This window comes from Microchirus variegatus, assembly GCF_963457635.1.
Source record: "Microchirus variegatus genome assembly, chromosome: 10".
NCBI classification, from domain to species: Eukaryota; Metazoa; Chordata; class Actinopteri; order Pleuronectiformes; family Soleidae; genus Microchirus; species Microchirus variegatus.
Genome location: NC_139811.1, coordinates 20,023,005 through 20,040,370, shown reverse-complemented (window position 1 = coordinate 20,040,370; position 17,366 = coordinate 20,023,005). Strand labels below are relative to the sequence as shown.

General features: G+C 39.8%; 1 protein-coding gene across 1 annotated transcript; it reads right to left on the bottom strand.

Moving 5' to 3' along the window:
- Positions 1-6,532: 6,532 nt before the first annotated feature.
- rpl19 (ribosomal protein L19) lies at positions 6,533-10,001 on the bottom strand. Its single transcript, XM_083897058.1, has 6 exons — positions 9,976-10,001; positions 9,502-9,608; positions 7,841-7,963; positions 7,481-7,601; positions 7,018-7,128; positions 6,533-6,726 (listed from the first exon to the last, which is right to left on the bottom strand). Exons 1-6 carry the CDS (start codon positions 9,978-9,980, stop codon positions 6,603-6,605), a joined length of 591 nt encoding a protein of 196 aa, XP_083753184.1. The 5' UTR covers positions 9,981-10,001; the 3' UTR covers positions 6,533-6,602.
- Between the last annotated feature and the right edge of the window lie 7,365 nt (positions 10,002-17,366).

Sequence of the window (17,366 nt, the reverse complement as noted above, 5' to 3'; positions counted from 1 at the left end):
AAATAAAATGTCCAGACGTCTCATCTGGATCCCCCCTCATAACAGGTAATCCTGCTGCCCCCTGCTAACAACAGGCAGTCATTAGTTTATTACAGACAAAGCCATTTTCATCTAAAGCAGGGGTTTTTGGACTGAGGGCCGCCAATGTAAAAAAAACCAGAAAGAAATCCCGTTAATAACAATTTATTTATTTTAATAAATATTAATAATTGTAATGACCTGATTGCAGTTCTACAGTTTACATGTATTGGTCTGTATCCAGTAATAAACATTTAACAAGCTTAGTAGCTCCTGGATTAAAACTATCAACTGTAATTCATTGCGGGCCGCCAGAAATGTTTCTGCAGTCCGCCATTGGCTCGTGGGCCGCACTTTGAGAACCAATGATCTAAAGACTCCATAAGCTTATTTAACCACTTGAGAACTTTGGTACACAGGAGATTTGCCAGTATTCCACAATTTGTTTGTGTGTCCGTAGAAAGGCCCCAATGTCTTTTTCTCAGCATTAATAAATCATTCTGGAGTCATCCAGAAGAGCCCATACAACACTGACACACTATAAACTCTGCAACATTCCACAATTTAATCGTTTCGGCATGTGCCCACAAAATTGGACGCTAAATAAGTGTCAGAAGTGTTCTGTTTTTCCCCCATGTTTGCATGGACGATGGTTGAAAAACAGGCTTGATGTCCTCTGCACACGCGTGTGCTTCTTTACAGGAAGTCTGAACATACAGTACGTAAGCTGGCATTAACGGAGGGGGTGTCTATTTGCAGGGGAACAAAGTACTTCCCCTCCAGAGTCTGTGTGACACAATCACAAGTCAGACGGAAAGACAAAGGTCCCATTTTCACAGAAACAAAACCTTAACTCGCTGGTTCACACCTAAGTTAAGATAAAATAAGATAAGATAGTCCTTTATTCGTCCCGCAGTGGGGAAATTTCCAGTGTTACAGCAGCAAGACAATAAGGATAAGGATAATAAATAATAAACATACATTAACAATAAGAAATAGAATATATAAAGTACAATATATAAAGATATTAACACTGACTATAAAAATAGGTTTAAAAATAGAATGTAGAATGTACATTATAACCGGTCTGCAGAATATACACAGTATGCACATGGTATTTACAGTGTAAGGAAACAAGGCTGAGCTATTAAATAAGGATATTAAATAAGGATATGGATATTGCACTGTTTCTCTGTTTGCACTTGTTTCTCTGTTTGCTCAGAAGTGATGGGGCTGATGCTGTGCCCAATGCTTCCTCTTGAGCAGCGCTACTCTCCAGGCAAATAACCCAGAAGAGACAGGATGTGAAACAGGTATGCTTATCTGACAGCTTCCTGTCTGACGTCAAGCTGTGAATTAAACCACACACACACACATGCATATGCTGAAAATACACACACACACATATACAGCGAATATACAACTGCCCTGGCACTTTTTAATATATTGTACAATGTGTATATCTAATCACATCTCGTCAAGTCAAGTCAAGTCAGCTTTATTTCTAGAGCACATTTAAAAACAACCAATCTTGACCAAAGTGCTTTACAGATTTAAAGGCACGGTAAAATGATACAAAACTACATAGAAGTGTCATAGAAGGGTTTTCATCCTGAGGTAAAGGCCAAAGAGAAGAGGTGGGCTTTTAAATGCGATTTAAAATATTCAATGGTGGGGCAGATTTAATTTCCATGGGTAACCCAACATTTAGGGGCAGCTACAGAAAAGATCGCCCCAGGTTTTTAGTCGGGAATTTGGCGACATCTAAAAGCATAGCTCGGAGCTTGGGATGGAGCGTGAACACAATGATCTTCCAAGAGGTAAGATGGTGCGACACCATTAAGAGCTTCAAAAACCAACAGTAACATTTTAAAATCAACCAAGAGAGCGCAACACAGATGAGATGTGGTCTCTCTTCTTCATTCCTGTGAAGAGGCGAGCGGCAACGTTCTGGACCAGCGGGAGTCACTGGACAGGTGACTGGTCTAAACCGACATACTGTACAAAGATTACAATAATCCAGCCGAGATGTTAGAAAAGCATGGATTAGTGTCTTGTGAGGTCTTGTGTGGATACTCCATGTATTTGGAATATTGATCCCAGAGGCAGCATGTACAAAGAAAATGGGACGGGCCCTAAAACATGGATTGAATGGAAGGAATGTAGTCAACATCTATGAAGTTTAAAGAACGGGAAAGAAAGACAATTAAAGTAGCATGGCTTTGATTCCCGACTGAAAACTAGTGATGTACTGTGATTTTCACACATCTCTAGGCTTTACATATTCTGGTTTGGAAAAAAAGTGAGTGACAGTCCTCTGAGAGAAAAATGATGGCAGATTTAGGAGGAGAACTTGTCAGACTGGTTTGAAATGATGAAACGTGCAGCACTTACTCAAATAACTTGAAGCAGATGTGTCACGGCAGCAGAGGACCACACCAGGTGGTGAGTCCTGTGTGCCTAATAAAGTGGCTGGTGGGTGTATCAGAATAATAGATACACTGTATATACAGTACATACATGTGTACACACACACATACACATACATACAGAATGTACACATGCATCGAGTATCAGACGTGGATGTGTAGGCTGGAATTATGCGACGTGTGTTTGTGTCCAGATGAGCTGGCACTTCCTTCTATTTCCAGCTTCAGTCTGACTCACGTCTGTCGTCTATGCACACAAACACAATGTCGGATGTCAGTGGGGTCAGACACGCACCGCGGTATACCGTCAGACACGCGAGTTGTACGCAAATAACATCTCTGAGATGATCAGAGGAGTCAGAGTGTGCATGTTGATATTTCTGAGATGACAAGAGACTGAGGAATAAAACCAGTAATGACAATATTGGTGACAGTTTAGTGACATTCTGCAGGTTTTACCCTCTCATCTGGATTCCCCTCATTACAGAGAAGTATTGCCGCATCCTGCAGCCTCCTGTACACAATTGGTCATTAACATATTACTGATAATATGTGACTTTTCCCATATGATGACCAAGAGGATGTTATTGAATCTTTTAGCTCATACAAAACATAAATTAATACAAAATAATGTTCATAACATGTTCCCTAGCAGGCCACATAAATCTAGCATTGTAGAGATTAAAGGTGCATGCTTTGGTTTACCTTTAAATATTTAAACATGTGTGACACTTTAAGCTCCTTTAGCAGAGATCTAATCATGAGCTCTGGGACTGGTTTGCCACTTGATGGAATCATTTCCTGGGTTTTGTCCAGCCGTCAGCCTTTCAGTTGGGGTGGCTGATGGCTGGCGAATGGCTCCAGAGGGAGGTGTGATGGGAGAGGCAGGCCTGAGGGGGGCAGTAATGGGGTCATGTGGTTTAGGAGCAGCTGATCCCGCCGCATTCCACAGCTGCTTAGCATGAGATCTGTAGCCACTGCATGTTCCACGAACGCACAAGTAAACACAAACACCCACGCTGCGCACGAACCTGCAGACCACACCGCAATACACTGTGGCCACATACACAACCACTCAAAGGGACACATGCATAATTTACACTTCCTGCTGTGGCTCTAAGGGGCCCGCTATTCTACTGTATTTCAAATCAATGCCTAAAAGGCTGAATGTGGTAGATCCCTGTTGTTAGGGCGTAATATTATGATTAGATGAACTTTGCTGTTACAGTAAATTCAGATTCTCTGAGGGAAATAGCTGCACAAATACCACGGAGCTAAAACAAATATACCACTCATCTGCAGAGAGAAGCGCTACAACTGTGCTGTGTCTGTAACAACAGTGAACTGTGTCATCATCTGGTCCGAGATATTTGAACTCACACAACCCTGCAAAACCTTTGGCAAATCACACACATCCACAGTGTGTCCTCCTGGTTAATGTTTTAAGACATTCGGACACTTTTATACCAGCGCTGACCACCAGGTCTTCACTTAAAGCTGCAGTGTGTAACATTTGGCGATTTTTGCTGCTGTTGACGTCGTCGTTCGGCTTTCGTTTGTTCTTTGTGCAACGTCACGTTGTATGACGCATCTTTGATAACAGGCTCTGTCAAGCAATAGTCAGTACGTTTACATGCACATTTTAATCGAGCTGAGGTTGTAGTCCGAGTAAGACAGGCAACCGGTACAACTTCCTGAGTCCAAGTATACATGCGGATGTCTGACTCAGCCTCCGTAGGTGGCACTGTATCTCTCTAGAAGTGTGTGTGTATTGAATCAGTTTCCTGTTGACCTTAATGTCACAGAAAAACAGTGAATGGGGAGATGATCGGTGAGCTGGATCATGATCGGGTTCTGTATGTTTCGTCAGTGCTATAAATGCTAATTGTGATACAAATCGGGTGTGGCTCTGGTTGTTGCCGTGTTGTCCAAAGAAAGACCCCACTGCAGTTTATGTGTCGCCGCCATCTCCTTCCAGGTCATAGATATGGGAGGAAATTTTGGCGCACAATCAGAACACCAAGTATGACTCCAGTCTGACTAAGCATATGCATGCAGGAGTAATCAGACTGAATCACATTATCCGGGTGTTAGTCCGACTAAGACTAGCTCAAGTTTTGTCTGACTTTTAACAAGTGTGTAAACGCACGAGTATCAGGTGTTTGTGTGTATAAAGCAGAAGTGCAGGGGCAGACGGGGGTAAGAAGCTGTTATCCAGTCAAACTGCAGAATAACCCGTTTCACTACTAGCACAATGTTTCTGTTGTCCTGTGTGAGCTGATTTGTGTGACAATGTTTTGACATTTGTATTTGTTTCTACTTACATTACACACCGCAGATTTAAATGCTGCTGCGTGTTTGTTTGGTTTGTGCACCAAACGAAACATTAGCATGTTTTACATTAGCATGTTTTACATTTTGTATGCCTCTTGTTGCAAAGCACAATGAATTCCCTTGTAATTAAATGCAGTAGATACTGTAAAAAGAAATTACTTTTCTGCAGCAAATACGAAAATGATGCTGTAAATGCACATATATACACACATTTAGGATAATAAGGGGCATTCATGCTGCAAGCCATACATAATGTATACACACAACTATCACTGACCTAAAACAAATCTACCACTGACCAATAGGAAGAATACTCATAACTGTGCTGTACCTAGAATAACATTGACCTGTATATCATCTGGCATTAATATCATCAAGCTGCAAAACCATCAACAGTTGCATTGACGTCTATATTTGTCATACCATTTGTAACCGCTAGATGGCAGGCAAGGTACAGATATATATAACCACTTTTAACTGTGTGGTAAATCCATGTCAGAGTTGAGAGATGCAAGTCTGTCCCTCGCACTGAGCTCGTTGACATCATTGTCCTACAAAATAAATCATTTTACGAGCAATGACCTCTCTGCTGTTGTTCAGCTCCAGCAGCAGAGGCTCCTGCAGTGAAATCCATGCAGTCGCAACAGCGATCAGATCTGCAATCACTCAACTACAATAAATAAACACAGAGTCAATAACCACTGGTTCTGCACAGGGACAGCCTGACCCCTAATGGGAGCCTAAGCTGAATTAAATTTGTAAGACTTAAACCTCAGAGTTTATCTCATACAAAATTGTGTATGTGATGGCCAAGCATGTCTTAAATAAAACGGGTGCATATTTTTTGACATGAAATAAAACACCACATAACACATTTATCGGTGTTACACGCCAGTTTTAAGAGATCCAGGGTCCTTCAAGTGCAAGGGTAGGTCACAACATTAATTGTATAATCATTTTAGCATTGCGACAAAAACAAATGGTGGCCTAAAATTAAGTAATTGCATTTTGGGGTAAAAAAAATAAAATAAAAAATGTTTTGCAAATGACAGATCAAGCCCAACCATGAGTTTTGAGCTTAAACAGATAAGAGATTCTGACTTTGGAACAACCGCCACACTGATGAAATTAAAGCAGTTCATTGCTTCAGCTGGTATCAGAATAATTGACACTAAGGATGAGTTTGCATTTTCTTCCCCGTTAAAGAAAACAACATTATTGGTGTTTGATGATTACTGAACACAGCCAGATTAAAAATTCATACAGGGTATTTGCAGGAATCCTGAAGTTAATTTCAATACCCTTTTAAGACCTCCTCAAAATATTTTAAGACTGTATCGCCACATCAAGCTGGAATCAGCAACAAAAAATTTACTTACAATTTTAGTTTGCAATTAAATCTAAAGAGCACAATTTCTGATATTATTTCAGGCCGGGAGTGCATCCGCCGTCACGGGATGCACACAGCCTTGAGACGATCTTGCAGGGCGAGCATGTTTGCTTGTAAAAATACATGCATACTTCTGCACTCAAATTAAATGAACATGTAATACCTCATTAAATGACTCTTATAATTCATTTACCCACTTTTAATTTTTGTAAGACCCCGTGGACACCCCGTCATGAACGGTGGGAAAAGACTTATCAAAGATGCATTTGTCTTGTTAACACTGGAAGTTTTAACACTTTTCCTCCCAACTAGTTATTTCTTACTAATGACATTTCCACAATGAAGCACATCAGACTTAAAGTGTCTTTATGTACACTTTTATTGTCAGCACTTGACTGGTGGCAGAGTCATTCAGTACAGGCAGAGCCAGATTACTTCTTGGCTTCCTCCTCCTTGGACAAGTTCTTGATGATCTCCTCCTTCTTGGCCAGGAGACGCTCCTCTCTGCGCTTGCGGGCCTCCTTTGTCTTGGAGCGACGAGCCTCGGCCTGGTCACTGTAGGAAAGAGGAAGTGATAGATGTTCACGTTCACATGTATTTACTGACAACAATCATCTCCTGGCTTAAAAACATTTTTTAACTCAAATATCATTGAATACATAATATGCAATACTGACAGGTCAATTTTGTTTATAATTTTTCAATCCCAGGCAAATCGATGATTAACAAGACCTACTGAAGTATCTTGCAAAAATATAACCCTTACTGTCTCACATTAAGGTTTCAACACCTACTCAATAAAAGAACCTGAACGAAACATGAAAACAAAATTGAATGTTGACTTACGACAAGAGCTTCTTGCGGGCCTTGTCTGCCTTCAGCTTGTGAATGTGCTCCATAAGGATACGCTTATTCTTGAACACGTTACCCTTGGCTTTCAGGTAGAGGCTGTGGTACCTGAGGGACAGCAGGACAGGACAGATGTATTCAATTATCAGATCACACAATGTGTCACACGTGTCCTCACATTAACATTGGAAAACAACTTCAGAGAACCAGTTGACATGAAGTCAGCCAATTTCAACAAATGGAAAAAAAACAAGCTTCCCACAATGATCATATTCTACATTGCTAGAAAGTGTGATCATGATCTATACAACTTTGCGGTTCACAAACAGACATGCGGGCACAATCATAGCCTCCTTGGCAGAGTTAATAACACTAATAGAATGCTCAACAGACAAAAACAGCTAAAATCAGCAGTTTGACACAAGCTGGAAAATGAAGCAAAAGAAGCCTATGAACCTACATGTGCCTGTCGATCTTCTTGGACTCCCTGTAACGACGGAGCAGACGACGCAGGATCCTCATGCGACGCATCCAGATCAACTTCTCTGGCATACGGGCATTGGCTGTACCCTTTCTCTTACCTGAGAAAATAAAGCAAACATGTAAGCTCAATTGTACACACTTATAATATATATTACAGGTGGTATTCATTCCACAACACAGCTTACTGCCTAATTAAATATGGAGCCACACAGATGGTCCTTTAGTCAGTTGATTGGAATGGTTAAAACATTTTTACCCATCGTCTCATTTAAATTTGGAAAATCTAAAAACACTGAGGAACAAAAAAAAAATCAGTTAAACGATTATTTCAACTTACCGACACCCATGTGTCTTCCCTTGCGGCGTGCCAGCGTGTTTTTGCGGCATCGGGCCCTGGAGTGGACCGTAACAGGTTTGCGAATGATGAGACCATCTTTCACCAGTTTACGGATCTGCTGACCTGAAGACACAAGGAAGCAATTGAGTTACAAGGTGGCGGTGAATTACAACACTGAACAAACGATATGAATCCAGAACAAAAACCACCACTGAATGATTAATAAATTAACATTTAACAAAAACAATCAAATACATAAACATAATATTGGAATTTGCATTCAAATTCCAATATTATGTCCATATGTATATAATATGGATGTTTTATGTTTATACAATATAATAATCACTTATGTTACCAATGTTAAGTTGCCTAATTCTAAACATTCAACAGATAAGGTAACTATTGACCTATGAGTTTGTATGATAGTTTACCTTTTACATTTACCAAATTATGATCTGATTTCTTAGAACCTGGAAGCTGTTAAAACCCTGTGAGGTTTGAGGGTCAATCACCAGGTGTCACTGAAAGTCACTAATTGACACTTTGACCAAGCAGTACAGTTTCAAGTTGATGCAGTACAGTTTTGTAACAGTATATCCTGATCTGACCAGAGCGGTGTACAGACTAAACCCGCTTCTATGTGGACGGCCCCTTAATCATTGATTTAATTGTTTGGTGTTTTTTCCACCAGCAAATTTATTTATTTTTTTATCACTGGCCAAATTCACATGACAATGACCAAAAGTCCGCTTTACTTGCTCAAAAATGTAGGTGCCGATTGGCTGAAGCGAAAACCTGTGTATCTGTGTTCAATTGGTCTTCCTTTACTAGTACCCAGACATAAATTGAAACTGAATTTTGAAAACTGAATTTGAATTGTGAAAACTGAATGTGATAAAAAAAGAGAATTTTCCAATGCAAAGATTCAAATCAAATAAAAATGCAATAATTATTCAATTTATCAAATTCTGTTTTTTATTGGAATTATTTAAGTTTAGACATTTAAATTTAAATATAAATGATTCAAAATGAGTTTCTGATTGAAAATTTTTCAGCCCATAATGGTTATTCCATAACACTGCACATGTAAGATGTGTGCACCTTAAGTTGGTCTTAAAGAATTTATCCGTTAACCTGTTCCATTTTTCCACATTTGACAGACATCACGTGACTAAAAAGTTGGTTGTATTTCTATGTTAGAATTGTATGTTGAAGAAAACACATTTCAGTGTATGGTTTGAAAAAATGAAATTGTGTGGTACGTTGCCATTATATCAGTCGTGACACAATGTAGAAAATTGAAAAGGGAATACATTTTTTTAAAGTATTATCATGACATAAATCAAATGAGAGTAAACCAGACAGGCCTAAAATGGCAGATCTACGCTAAAAAAAAAAAAAGATCGAGAACCGAGACCTAACTAAGGTTTTGGAGAATCGCGATTCCTCCCAGTACTGTACAACTCCAAGAGTACCAATAGACTCTCATATCAATATCATACAGTTTAAATTACTTACAAGAGCGACCATTAAACATGAAGACCGTTAGACATTTAGCCTGAGTGTGATTATAATGGCAGCAGTGACAGAACCAGTACTAAGTTATTTAGACTTAGACATATAAAACAAAGTATCGACACAATTGTTACTCGACTTACGGGAGTTAGCGTTGGCGATCTCATTGGTCTCGTTGGGATCCAGCCAGACCTTCTTCTTACCGCAGCGCAGGACGCTGGAGGCCAGCCTCTTCTGGAGCCTGAGCATGCTGTGAGACGCACAGACAACACACGGTTCAAACAACTAAACAGTAAATCCTCTACTTGTTTTCACCCACAACTATGCCGCTTTTTTAATCGCTTTATTTATTTTATTTTGGGTGATATAGATAGAAGCCGTTAGCCGCACCGGTAGCATTGAGCTAGCCGCCAGCACAACATGGCCTCTCCGTCCGCCACATCGTGTTACACCAACACATGTGAAAATGTAGGGTTTTTAATCGTGTGTTGAAGCAAACGCGTCCAGTATCGACTAACAACACAGTCAACCGTCTTAGTAGAGTCATTAGGGATCGATAGAAGTACATTTTAACCACTAAATATTGTCTTTTATTGTGCCATCGGCTCGAATCCTACCTCATGGCTGCTACTTCAATAGGAAAAGGAAGGCTGGAGAGACGGACTGGAAGATACCATTACAGGGGAGAGTCCATCTTTACACACCAACAGCTCGCTGTTCGACCATACGTTACAAACACCCTAAACATTTAGAAGCGTTACTATTTTACAAAGCTTCAACACATGCATGATTTCGAGAGGCATATTTAATTCGAGATTTACTTTAAAACTTTAAACATGTAACCCCTCTTTATATAATTATGGCCCCGACCGCCGTTTTTGCAATGCATGCTGGGTTACGTAGTATCTGGGTGCTTTCTCCAATTCGACCACATGGAGGCGATGTTAAGACCAGCAGCACCAGTAAGATAATTTTATATATTTGTTTTATTATCTTGTCTTTTTATACTGTTGATATAATATTTACCAGTTATACATACAAATATATAATAAAATGATTTTAAATTCAAATGAAAAAGGAAATTGAATGCCAAAAACCCTTGCTAAATAATACCAATATGCAATTATTATTATTCTTATATATAGATATTAGTAATAATTTGTTTGTTAGGCTATTAATATCATTACAAACTTAGGCAGAGATAAAAAAAAGTTATGTTCCTTAAAGACCAATGTATCTTAACACAATTCACCCCTTTTAAGACGTGAAAGACGCCTTTATTAGCAAACAATCAGTGGTTTAAAAATCACCAGTAACAAGTCTAGATGAGGTCTAAAATATGCAACACGGGGAAAAGTTATGAATAAAGAAAAGTCATATCTGAGTGTTTGCACTCAATGTGAAAAAGCTAAAACCATCTACAATCATTAGACCAATCACATTTCAGTCAATGTGAACTCATAGTTTCTTAAGGAAAGATCTGAACAGCATCAGTAACATTTGATCATGTTTGGGATCTTGAGTTGTAAATCAGTAAAATGTTCCCGCATACACATTAATATTTGATATTTATGGGGCTTTGTTGCCTGTGGGTATGAACCAAGATTTATGAAGATTGGACAAAATATCAAAATTATAACCAGGATTTGTTAAGCTCTTCCTTTTGGGAAGATTGTCTTATACAGTATGTGTGCATTTCAGTCCTCCTGTTCTGTTTTATTTTCACATTATGCAAATAAGCTGGATTTGTGAGTCAGATTTTGAGCTAATTATTGAGAGTTTTAAAATTTCCAGCATTTGATTTTTGACTCTTCATTAAAGGGCCACCTACTGGCCATTCTTTCTGCCAGGTTCTATGTTTTTTTGTTGTTGTTTTTTTTTTACAAAAAAATGACAAAGCGGAAGACCAAAATAACATATGCGTTTTATTTTTATGTTGTGTAGTATTTATGTTGCCTTTCATATTCATATTCATATTTGTATTTTGAATTATGTGGAGATATTCCCCTGAATTACACACTGTCCCTTTAAAAACAAGACAGTTGAACATAAATTAAGTTACCGCAATTTTGAAGTGAGTTTTTCAGGGGCGGCCCCTTAGTACAAAGACATTTATAATAACGGGTACATTGCTATTTGACTGGCTACATTAGGGTTTCCATTGTTGCAACCTTGACTGTCAGGCAGCAGCGTCACCGTGGCAACAGTGCACACTCACTGTGTGGGAGCATGAGGAGCACTTTTACCTCGGATAACCCAGAACACCAAATGAAATCATCATCTGGAAGTAAAGTAAAAACCCAAAGTACCAGATCACGAGCTGGTGAAAGAATGTATGTCGACTGTATTTTTCTTCCAGTCTATCATTGTTACATCACTGATGTTTGTGAAATACCTTTACAATCACAGTGTATGTTTAATCCTGCTATGGAGCATAAAGCTTCTACTGCAACCTCATTTTTGGTCCATCTATTATCACCAGGTGGCAGCAGCAGCAGCAGCAGCAGCAAGCAGTCAGTGAGTGGACTGCATGTGAGTTTGCACACAGTGATGACAGTGAAGAGGTTCCTTGAATGCATCTTGTTACTGTGTAGCTGCTCATTTCAGCTGAACACGCTGTAAGTCAGGCGTCTCAAAGTCAACTCACCTGGGGTCCACTGAGCATCTAGTCTGGTCAGTTTAGAGGGCATGTCAAGTGAATAAAAGGTCCAACTTTTCAAGGGGGAAAAAGCTGTTAAAGCTCACATAGAGTGGTCCTGTTGCACATAAATGTTAGTTATGGAGGTCTACTCACACACATTAACTTGTTTTTATGGTCAAAAACCTCCTAGTTGCTGTAAACGAGCCCATAGAAATCCTCTTTTCTGACGCTGTTCCCCAGCCGCGAGATTTCAGACTCAACTCTCACACCCAGAAGACAGAGTGTGTTGTGATTGGCCAGCCAGCGTAGAGCCTTCCCAACTGTCTTGTGATTGGCCAATACCTGGAAGTGACATATTCAGCACACCCGCTCTCAGAAGCGCAGCTCCCCGGTGGATGCACTGCTACTCATTATCAAAACGTTGTTTTAACAATGTTTAAAAATAGTTTCGTCACGACTCCCCGCTGCAGTCCCTTTCATGACTTTGACCCAGAGTCAGACCCAGAGTCAGAAGACACTGTCACTCGTGAAACACCTCCACAACGGACGTTATTCTTCTTCTGCGGTTCAATGTACGGAACCTTCAGGGCTTCTTAAACAAGGTAATGATGCAGATACACACTAAAAAAACAGCGTTAATTGGAACTTCCGGTCTAGGTCCGCTTTAAGTAGGGGTGTTTTGGCAGAATTTCAAAATAAAAGTGTCTGTGGACCAATATATAGTTTGATATTTAAATGTGTTTATGATGCAAAATTAATCTATTACTGAAAAAAAACATACAGATATAACTTGATATTGAGTAGCAGACCACATGAAATTGATTGGAGGGCCGCAGGTGGCTCTCGAGCCACGGGTTTGATACCTTTGCTGCAGATCCTGCAGAAGTGATGAAATTTACCATAGGTTTTGAACGCATCTTGTTAGCGGCTCCTTTCTGTAATGACTATAGACAGTCAGAGTTGGTATTTAAGGATATTGACAATAATTAGTCCATCCATATCCTTTAAAATTTTGATTTTTAATTTCCATTTATATCACTAGACACAATGTTTCAGGAAAACAACTTATTTTATTTTAACTTTAGCTTTCAAGTAGAAATTCACTTATTATTTTACACATATATATTATTAAATTCAGATGCTCTGCTGTTCAGGGCCAATTTTATGAGAGCTGGTTTATTTTCTCACAATTTGCATATTTTTAAAACAACAATATGTGTTTTAAAATATATATATATATATATATATATATATATATATATATATATATATATATAATCCACCTCTAAGTTGGAGCAGTCAGACTTGCAGTATTCTGAATTCTTAAACTTTCTAACAAACTAACAATCTTTCCCTTGTCCCACTCCGTAAAATGCTCTTGTACATCACAGTACAAGTATGTAAAATAAAGAGGACATTAAAGTTAGTCAGGCTCTTGCTTGTCCTGTTTTGCCCCAACAGCTATACACCATTTTCTCTTTTATGAACACAGTGAATCCAGTGAAGGGTTATATACATGTATGGGTTTGAACAGCATGACTTCCTGCCAAAATGGTGGTTGTTTTGATTCTGGCTGAAGGGACCGCGTGACGTCAGCTCTACAGAAGTACAGAGCAGCAGCTAAATGGACACGCCGTAATGGCTGTAAACTAACGCTGCTGTTGACTCAGTGTCCATTCACACAGTTACCTTGGGCAACAGCACTGAACTGAAACACAAGTGAGTGACAACAGCGGAGAGCAAACTGAGAACTCCCGTATTTCCAGCTGCACTTTGTCGTCCTTGGAAGCAGATGTGGACGACCAGCTGCAGCAGGAGACCTGGGGACTCAATAGAGACATCGTCATAGATACCTCATCGTACACTGGGCGTCCTCCCACCCATTTCTCCCGGAAGTACGTATGCGCTACAGCTACAGAGAGGATCATCATCATCTTGTGGGTGTTCGGTCGAGTGGCATCAGAATCAGCTCCCAGAGATTTCCCTTCACCTCTCTGGGTGATTTGTGTGAGAGGTGGACGAGGATGAATCATCCTCATTGTTTACTCAGACTCACTTAGTCGATGAACATGATATCATCGTTTGCCGCGCGGCCTTAAAAGTTTTTTTTGTCTTTATTTCTGCAGTTGTCTTCAGATGGTCTGTGTCACTCTGTTTACGAGTGAGTGAGAGAATATAAGCTGGTCTCAGGGATAAATTAGTCACTCATTGTCAAGCGCTTTGTCCTCCACGTGAGGGTTTGCGCAGGAGCTGGAACCAAACCCAGCTCACATAGGACCAATGGTGGATGGACACGTTGCCAGTCCGTCTCAGGGCAGACATATAGAGACAAGTGCTGCGTTCCAGAGCCCATCCAAACCAGTTGGACGCGGGACTTATCCTACCTCCAACTACAAAAAGTGCACTGGAATGCCTGTCAAAGTGCATGGGACCTCCTACTCGCGAAGTCGGGGCTGATCGACCTACCCCGACTTCACCAAAATGATGTCGGAGAATAATGGCGGTCACATGAATAGGCTACAAACTTTACTTTTCTGCGTGTAGACTTGTTTTAGACACAGCAATTTTATCACAACTTGTTTTTCATGTTATGGCGTGAAATTATGTCGTTGTTGTTATCCGTTACCATGAAGATATGTAGGGCTACGGTAAAAGTATACTCATGACGTTATATGTATCGCTTTTACATATACGGCTTGCTTATTTATGTAAGTAGACTGAATTGCTGACAGTCAAAATGCCTCTTCAAACATAATTCTAAAGCGCCGCGATCGTCACTGTTTTCTAACATTCGACTTCAATTGCTGGAATGCTTTGAAGTAGGAGCTAGTAAAATTCAGGTAGGATAAATCCCACATCCCATTTGTTTGGATGGGCTCTGGAACGCAGCATAAGACAATGTAGAGTGTCCAAACTTTTGACGCTAGAATACCTGTAGAGAACCACGTTCACACAGGGAGAACGTTCAAACTCAACACATAAAGAACGCCCTCAGTCCAACCTGGGATTCAAACTGGTGACCTGTAGAGAGAGCGTTTATTCACATGAACATATTTTATGAGCCCTTTCTATGTGCTGCACAGGCAAGGACCTTGTTTTCCGGAAGCCGTCATCTTTTTTCATCACCAGCTGCAGCTTGTATTTTGCATTTTTGAAGCAAGACCTTACTATGACAATGAAGAAGAGCAACATTTTTCCTGGTAGGTTCCCTGACATGCTTAGGAAAAAGGAGTGGTGGGTGGAGGAGTCCTCTGTTTGAGTCCACCAATTCTTTTTGAAGCAGGGATGAGGATTTGGACAAATATAAACATAGTAAAAAAAAATAGTATCACAAAGCGTTTTCATTCATGTCTCACTTTTCTGTATGTATAATATATTTTTTATGTTTTGCTGTCTTTATCCACAAAAAGGAGCACACAAAATGGAGTATAAACATCTTACACAAAACAATTTCCCTGCAGTAAATTTAAAAAATACCCCAGGAGCATTTGTCTCGTTCCTGTTATTCAGCACTCAGTCCCTGTGGATGGTCCCTGGAGCTGCTGCAGGGGCTTTAGTGTATATTTTTGGTCATGGCCACATCACTTTTTCATCACATGGACAGTTGAGAGAGACACTGGGCCTCCTCCCCTGCAGCTGCAACAAAGTAACTGTGAAATTGAACAGTTCTCACATCATTACAGCCCACCAGTGGATCAGGACTCTGGATCTCAGTGTGGAGCAGCACCAGTGTCAGTCTGACCACACTCTCACCACCTCCTCCTTCTCCTTCTCCTCCTCCTCCTCCTCGTCCACCAGGGTTCTGCTGTTTCCTCCTCATCAGTCGATCAGTGAAGGTGGGGTTTGTTCAGCGGGGCGTGGACCGCGGCTCCCAGCTGGAGTCTGTGGAGCTCACACACACACAAGCTGCGTCAAGATAGAAAGAAAACGACAAGACCGAAAGGGAAATGACAGGATACTGCCTTCAAAATAAAAGCACGTCTCACTGTTGGAGGACTAAGCTATATAATATCCCGTATAGGTTCACCTATACACACTACTACTACTACTTATCTATATGTATATGTAATATGTTGTGTTAGATTTTTAACTCCTTTTAATAAAAAAACCAAAAAAAACAGATTTCTGTCTGTGAAATGTGATATAAATTTCATACACACAAATCTATCATTATTTATATTTATAAACAAATACAGGTAATTTATTACTAATTTTACCCTAATGTTTTGTTTTCAAAATATCATCAATTTCAAATATTTACATTTTGTTCGACAGCCAAACGATTGTATCATATCGCCCTACACAACCTAGTGTTGCGTAAACTTTACCTGGCAATAAAAAAATAAAAAATGGTTTGATTTTTTAAAATCATCATTCGGAAACAAAGAAAAATAAGATTAATACCAGATAATGTATCTTACCTTAACGGTCGTATAGTACCTTAATGGGATTCTTGAGTAAAAGTACAAGTATCTTACCAGAAAAATGACTTTGATAGAAGTAGGTCACATTTTATAATATTACTGAAGTAAAAGTCTTAAAGTATATGACATTAACTGTTCTTAAGTATCAAAAGTAGCTTTGTAGTAGTAGCCATGGTGGATCAGTGGTAGGGCGAGTTGTCTTTCAACTGGAAGGTTGTGGGTTCAATTCCTGGGTTGCTAGTCTAGTCCTTGAGCAAGACACTTAAACCCATGAATGCGTAAACTGTAGTATTAGCAGCTCATGGTAGACTAGAAAATACCAACTCTTCTTCTTCGGAATTTATTTGGTAGCAACAAGTAACAGTTAGAGGAAATGTGGTGGATTAGTTGCTCGAAATCTAAATAACAAAGTAAAAGTACAGATATGTGAATTTTGTACTTAAGTACAATAACAATGTATTTGTACTTTGTTACATTACAACACTTACGACTGCAACACCTCTGCTTGTCATAATGGTGTGTCACCCCCAGCCCCCAAACCTTCCCCTTTTGACAGAGCTTTATTTTGAAATCCGCACACTTGCGTCACTCCGCGGACTTGACAGCGGCGTAAAAAGCCTGGTGCGCCAGTGTGCACTGCTATAGGCTGGAGGGAGGCAGCTGTTGCAATTATTTCAGCAGTGCTGCTCAGATTCATCAGCGGCTCCACCGTCTCTCCACCACAACAGGAAGATGAGTCTGTCGACACCGTCATACACCGAGAATATAGATTAAAACAACAACAACAGTAATAATAATAATAATAATAATAATAATATATATTTAAAAAAGGAAAAGGAAAAAAAGAAAAAGTTAAATCAATGGTACAGAAAAGTAGTATGTCCAGGACGCCTTCGACCTCAACCCAGGAGATCCAAATGGACATGTTCGACCATCATCCACA